The 7,606-nt window shown below is 43.8% G+C and overlaps 1 protein-coding gene across 1 annotated transcript; it reads left to right on the top strand.

Moving 5' to 3' along the window:
* Nucleotides 1-3,248: 3,248 nt before the first annotated feature.
* LOC128736119 (uncharacterized) lies at nucleotides 3,249-7,328 on the top strand. The gene has a single exon (XM_053830597.1). The coding sequence runs from the start codon at nucleotides 3,249-3,251 to the stop codon at nucleotides 7,326-7,328; it is 4,080 nt and encodes a 1,359-aa protein (XP_053686572.1).
* Nucleotides 7,329-7,606: the final 278 nt, after the last annotated feature.

Here is a 7,606-nt window from a genome sequence, read left to right as displayed (position 1 = left end):
TTAATCGAATACTGCCTTCGTTTGGCGTCTCCATTAGAGTCAGAATGGTACTCTTTCTAACTAAATGGAAATGATACATGGAGCTGCTTCTAACTATGCTAACTTTTGCCATGGCCATAATATTTTCATTGCTATTCTCAATAGACTGATGTGCTTGCGCTTATTTCGATACTAACTAAGAGTTTCAAAGTATTCTGTTGACGAAATTGAGCATTACTGAGTATTAAACATATTTATTGTGTACTTACGACAAATATTTTCTCAAATTTCCGGAGTTGTTTACGTATGGATGTAAACAAAACCACATTTCAAATTCACACTGACGTCAGTTTGACTGTCGGATTATCGAGTCAAAATTCGCTAATCCGGCTATAAATTTGTCGGATTAGCGGGGCGGTAATGTATTTCATCACAAATTTTCTGCCGGTTTTATTTTTATTTTGCTTATCGTTTAAAAATATTACCATGACAGGACGATAACATTGATTCACTGTAAATAAAAATACAGCCTAAATTTGTTAATTGAGTGACGACTGCACTCCCTCCAGCCTTCAACTATCGAATCGTAACTCGCTAATTAAGGTGATTGACGTATGAAGGTGATTGATTGTGAAGAACGTGCTGCTCGAGCCACAAATGCTGATACCTGAAGGTGATTGACAGTTGTTAGGAACTTCTAAACTCGAAAATTCAATTTAATTTTGACATTCAAGTTGTCACATGGCCACATTAAGGTGATTGACGTATGGAGGTGATTGATTGTGAAGAACGTGCTGCTAGAGCCACAAATGCTGATACCTGAAGGTGATTGACAGTTGTTAGGAACTTCTAAACTCGAAAATTCAATTTAATTTTGACAATCTAGTTGTCACATGGCCCATCAACTAATGAACACACGATTAACGAACCCTCAATTAGCAAATCTTTGCTATAATTAATGAAAAATGGATCCAGCATCGCGATCCATCGTTCAATACTTCGTTCAAACTTGCAAAAATGGCAATTTCGAAGAAGTATTTGGTGAGTGAAATTTCATGTTTATTTTCTTGTTTTTATTTGGTATGTCAAATCTAGAAAAATAAAATGGCTGCATGTTAAGATGCTTTTTCTGCAAGCAGCTTGTTGAAAGCTATGTTAATGGACTAACGCGGCATATGAGCTATCATATTGCTAGGAAAGATTTTAATAAAAGTCACGTATGCATTTGCAAAATGAGCTACAGAAAGTTTTCTAACCTCAAACAGCGCATCGTCATAAAACATCCTCTTCCTCCACAAACTCATCCAAGTAAATCAAGATTGGATGCTCCAATAAATGGATGAACAAGATGCATTTTATAAAGACGACATAGATGTTCATTAAATACACCGGTTCTAAAATATTCCCGAAATCCGAAACTATTTCGGCACTAACTTTTCAAAAAAGCGTAACTGCACAAATGTAAACTGACAATTCTTCAACAGACACGAATGTTTTTTTTTCGGATGATGAATTTCTGTAAAGCGATAAACAATCAGGTAAACGGAAATGTATCTCAAACGGTAGCAAACTTCGTAAATCAATATGCCATCCATCTCGAAATAGAGCAAGTTATGCATTTGCAAAGCAGCTTGTTTAACGTTGTGGCCACTCCTGCCAAGCAGCGAGCCTTCCATAGCAACACTGTTGGAATGATACCGGAAGCAAAGACAAATATCACAGAACAGACGTGGAAGTCCGAATGATTCGGCGATCAAAACTGGTAACAGAGACTTTTTTGTTTTTCTTTTTCTTTGGGAAGGTTTTCGCATAGATGCGAATAACAGCAATATAAGCAGAACGCTCGCTGCCAATCGCATAGTAGATTTCACATACTTTCGTGCATTCGTATGCGTTCGTGTGTTTTCGTGGGAAAAAGTGACTCGCTACCGCCAGGTTCGCTAATATCTGTAGAAAGTAGCATGTACGTGTTTGGATTTCTACTTCCACTTCTGTTCTGTGCAAATATGCTACACAAAAACGGCGATGAAATGCGTTTTGTAAATGGAAAAGCGGCTTATCGATAAGAGTGTTTCATACGTGTAACAAATGTTATTATTAATTTTTCTTTTCCCAGGTTCCAGATACATTTCAATATATATCAATAATAGAATTGATCAAATGGATATTACGAAGTACTGCCATCCGGGGTGAGATTATGCCACGGGGGTGAGATTGTGCCAAAACCCAAAAATGTTTATTTGTGAAAATTTATTGTATCTGTAGAAACTGGTGACTTAAATTCAAAGTGACGATGAAAATAACATAATTATTCATAATTTAGAATGGAACACAGATAATATTAGCAAACTATTTAGTCTACACAGGGTTTCAAAGTTCGCCATCAAAAATACTCGGAAATAACGCTTGTAAAAAATGTCTGCCATTAACTAACCCAAAAAAGAAAAAGCATCAACTTGCTATTTTGAAGGTATATAAACTAATCATTTACAATGTATTGAAAGGTTTTTATACGTTGGATAAGTTTTTATTACGAAAATAATATTTTTCGAAACTTTGTACTTTTCGAGCTTCACGGGGGTGAGATTGTGCCAAGCCATAATGATCGACCCAATTTGTGGATTTAACATACACAACAAAAATACGTCTGTTGGTTCTGGCCGCACTGTCGCGACCGCACCCATACAACTGTCGTTGGGTAAATGCGCGACCTGAAAACTACGCTCTTCAACCGAACTGTCAAACCGGTGAAGAAAAAGGAATGGTGATCGAACGAGAGGAAGTCGATTGAACACGTTGTCGGTAGCTAGACGCAGTGCGAAAATTGTTATAATTGCTTATCAACTAAATCTTAGTGCTAAATTAAAAGTACTTAAATTACCACAAGTTATTATTCTACTTACTACTATTTACAGTTAAAATTATTTGATTTGCTTTCAAGTGAGTAAAAAGTAAACTTAATATTAAAAATGAACAAACTTAACCTATCTTAATTGATTTTCATGCAAACAGATTTGTGCAAGAAGCACCATAAACTGTACTTGATTTCTATTTGTTGCTAATCTGAGAAGAAAACCGATTTATGTAAGTAAAACTAGAATTAAAATTACTAATGTAAAACTAAACGGAATTAAAATTACAGCTTAAAGCTGTCTCGCAATCACAAATTTCAACCCGGTGGTTTGCGTACTGCTATAAAGAAATCGGTCCTCACGCTTGTTCCACGGTTTGGAACAATTCTTTAAGATAAATCGATCGATCGACCGACCATGGAGGGTCCCGCCGTTGAAAACGACACGCCAAATACGCCCGTCAACAACGAAGAGATGGCGAATTGCGTGAATTGTAATCGCCCAGACCACGTGGACGATTTTGTGCAGTGTGACACATGTGATTCATGGTGGCACCAGTCTTGTGCCGGCGTTACGCCCTCGATTGCCGATCGACCGTGGAGTTGTAGGTCGTGTGCACAAGATATCGTATCGGTACACAACACGTCATCGAAAGCAGGTTCGGCACGGCTAGCGCTGCAACACCAGAAGCTGAAAGAGCAGCACGAACTGGAACGAAAGTACATCGACGATAAGTACAAGCTGATGGAGGCCGAACTGGATGCGGCAGAGGAGAACGCCAGTGGTCGGACGCGAACCAGCAAGCGTGCTGACATCGACAAGGTTAGGAAGTGGATCAACGAGAATGCAGGTCAAGGAGAAGGCGCAACGGGTCCTGTTGAGGACAGTGATGCCGCCCCCTCGACGCTGCTCCCCGCACCACTCGGCCAAAACGATGTTGCCGTTGCCCACGTTCGAGCATCTGGGAGTCCGCTAAAACATCCAGCTATACCATCGCAAGTGCGGCATTCTTTAGGACCAAAGGCGGCGGTCAACAAAATGCCTTCCACCCTGTTGCAGCGACCGATAGTAAAGCAGACTTCGAATCTGACGACGAAGCAAACACGACCGTTGGAAGGACATGCTGCGGGTCCCAGCAAAGGAGCGGTTCCCAAGGTGCAGCAAGACTGTTCAACGCTGGTGAAAAGGAATGTAGAAGGTAGAACCATCCCTAGACCCCCCGTACCAAAAGTGCAAGGTAAGCCGAACCAATCATTAATAAATGTTAATCCCGCTCAACCGAGCGATGAGAATGCAAACCTCAAACATCTGATTAGCCAATTTGGAAATCTTTTCCAACCTAAGCCACGACCAAATTACATTTTGAATTCCGGAAAACGGCCGGTACCAATTGAGCCTCCGGCGTTCTCCGAATATATCCCCACCCCCTCGCAACTAGCCGCGCGACAGGTTATGCCGCGGGATCTGCCACAGTTTTCGGGCAATCCTGCAGACTGGCCCGTATTCATAAGCAGTTTTACAAACTCGACACTTGCTTGTGGATACACCAGTACTGAAAATTTATGTCGTCTCCAACGCAGCCTGAAAGGCGCCGCATATGATGCTGTACAAAGTCGTCTCCTTCTTCCGGAGTCAGTCCCTCAGGTTATGGATACCCTGTATCTACTTTATGGAAGACCAGAGCTGCTAATACACGCGCTTCTGGACAAGGTTCGTTCTGTTCCCGCACCGAAAGTCGATAAATTAGAAACACTCATCGATTTCGGTATGGCTGTCCAATGTCTTTGCGATCACCTCGAGGCAGCAGGTCAACTCGCGCATTTGTCTAATCCCTCTCTGTTAATGGAACTCGTAGGGAAGCTTCCGGCTCATGTGAAGATGGAATGGGGTTACTTTCTGCGCGACTACCCGGAAGTTAACCTTAAAACCTTCAGTGAGTTTATGTCAAACGTTGTGATATCCGCGAGTAAAGTGACAGTGTATGACGGAAAAAGTGGCAGGAGTGTACTGGGAGAAAAATCGAAGCCGAAGTTTCGAGGAATAGTTAACGCACACTCTGATACAACGGAGGAGGTGCGTGAAAAGGATATATCGTGCTACGTCTGTAAGAAATCTGGACACCGTGTGCAGGAGTGCAGAACATTTAAGTCGCTGTCTATCGACGAACGATGGAGATGCATCCAAACCAACAAGCTGTGTCGGAACTGTTTGTGTAGTCATGGCAGGCGAAGCTGTAAGCGTTCGAGTAGCTGCGGAATGAATGGATGCCAGTACCGTCATCATCCTCTACTCCACTCTGTGAGATACAGTGCAATCAGCCATCCGCCGCACGTATCATCTGGGGAAAACCATACCCATCGGCAGATGGGACAGTCTTTATTCTTTCGTATAATTCCGGTGACGCTCTTCGGGCCACATGCTGTTGTTAATGCTTTCGCTTTCCTCGACGACGGGTCGTCAATGACGCTGATAGAAGAGAAATTAGTGGAGCAACTGGGAGTCAACGGCGAGAACCGGCCACTATGCTTGATGTGGACTGGTAACGTAACCAGAACGGAATCTTCATCGCAGCAAGTATCATTATCAATCTCTCCGGCAAGTGGACAAATAAAACATACACTGGATGATGTGCGCACGGTTAAGGAGCTTTCCCTTCCTAAGCAAACGGTATCGTATGAAGAGTTATCTGGAAAATATCAGCATCTTCGTGGGCTGCCAATAGCCAACTACACTGATGCAGTGCCGCGATTGCTCATTGGTGTAAATAACGTGAATTTGATTGTGCCCTTGAAGGTGAAAGAAGGTAGAAGTTGTGAACCAGTTGCTGCGAAAACAAGGCTGGGCTGGTGTGTATATGGTGGACAGGGAGCAGGGAACGCGATACAATCACTGAATTGTCATTCTTGCGACTGCACCAGTGACGAAGATATGCACCATACGGTAAAGGACTACTTTGCTCTTGAGGACGTCGCCACTCACACAACAATAAGCCTGCTATCGGAGGAAGAGAAGCGTGCTCAGCGGATTCTAGAAGAGACAACAGTTCGCGTGGGAAGCCGTTTCGAAACGGGACTCTTGTGGAAGTATGACCAGATTAAGTTCCCGGATAGCTATTACATGGCCCTCCGCCGGCTGCAGTGTCTCGAAAAGCGGATGGAGCGGAATCCTAAGCTACGAGAAAACATCCATCTTCAGCTGGTGGATTATGAGAAGAAGGGATACGCCCACCGGGCATCGGAAGTGGAGCTGGCGAGTGGAAACGCAGATCGGATCTGGTACTTGCCGCTTGGGGCGGTGATAAATCCCAGAAAACCTGAAAAAGTCCGACTCATATGGGACGCGGCGGCAAAGGTAGGAAATATTTCCCTGAATACGCTCCTACTCAAGGGACCGGATCAACTCACAGTGTTACCGGCAGTTTTGGCACGTTTTCGGCAGTTCAAGGTGGCAGTTTCGGCGGACATCAAAGAGATGTTCCACCAAATACTTATTCGAAAGGAAGATCGCAACTCACAGCGGTTTCTTTGGCGAAAGGATCCTTCGAGTCCTCCAGACGTCTATCTAATGGACGTAGCAACCTTCGGGTCAACGTGTTCGCCGGCGTCCGCACAGTTCATCAAGAACAGGAATGCGGCAGAATTCGAGAAACAGTATCCCCGGGCTGTCGAAGGGATAATTAGAAACCACTATGTGGATGATTCGCTGGAGAGTTATAGCAGTGTAGAGGAGGCGGTACGCGTTTCTGAGGAGATGCGGTCGATTCACGGAAAGGCAGGATTTCAGTTAAGGAACTGGTTGTCTAATAGTGGAGAAGTCTTGAGCCGTCTCGGTGAAACGAAGCCGTTGATCGACAAAAATGTCGGCTCGGACAGGAAGGCGTTTGAACGCGTACTTGGGATGTTATGGTTGACCGAGGAGGATGTCCTGTGTTTAGCTACAACGGTTCAAGAACCCATCCAAAAGTTGATTGACGAAGGAAAGCAGCCGACCAAAAGGCAAATTCTAAAATGCCTAATGGGATTCTTTGACCCCCTGGGCCTATGGAGTGCGTTCCTGGTGCACGGGAAAATTCTGCTGCAAGATGTCTGGCGCAGCGGAATCCAATGGGATGAAAAAGTCGATGAGGCGGCCTTCGAACGTTGGAGTGAGTGGGCCAGCTTGTTCCGGACTATCGCTGAAATTCGTGTTCCTCGGTGCTACTTTCAGAACGCTACCAGTCGGCATTATCAGAACCTTCAGTTGTACATCTTCGCAGACGCCAGTGAGGTTGCTTATGCCGCGGCAGCGTATTTTCGAATCACAAATTCAGACGGAGTTGGTAAAAGCGTCCTGGTCGCGGCAAAGACCAAAGTGGCCCCCTTAAAGCCATCCTCAATTCCTCGCTTGGAACTACGAGCTGCAGTGTTGGGAGTTAGGTTGATGCAGTTTGTCGAAGAGAGCCACAACGTGAAGGTTCAACAGCGGTTTCTATGGAGCGACTCAACAACCGTACTGTAATGTACCTTTCCAATCATAAATACACTTTGATGTAAATTCCTAGCAGTCGACCTAATATCCAAACCCCTTCGGGGGAATTACATAGTAAACAAATACATAAGCTGTAGCTGTTCAGCAAACCTGTGCAATAGCTAAGAATAAATCAAGCATTCGTGATTAGAACGTTAACCGAGTACGACGCGTATATTTTGTACTTTTAGAAAACTGCCCGAAAGTCCGTTTATTACAGTGGCGACGAGAAAATTTGGTTTCGCGTGTGAATAGTTTGTATTGGTGCG

The sequence above is a fragment of the Sabethes cyaneus genome, chromosome 2 (genome assembly GCF_943734655.1).
Source record: "Sabethes cyaneus chromosome 2, idSabCyanKW18_F2, whole genome shotgun sequence".
Lineage (NCBI taxonomy): Eukaryota > Metazoa > Arthropoda > Insecta > Diptera > Culicidae > Sabethes > Sabethes cyaneus.
This window is presented reverse-complemented; position numbering and strand designations above follow the sequence as displayed.

What these genes read in the sequence shown, in the direction of transcription:
- LOC128736119 (XM_053830597.1), top strand. Translation starts at nt 3,249, where the DNA reads ATGGAGGGTCCCGCCGTTGAAAACGACACGCCAAATACGCCCGTCAAC.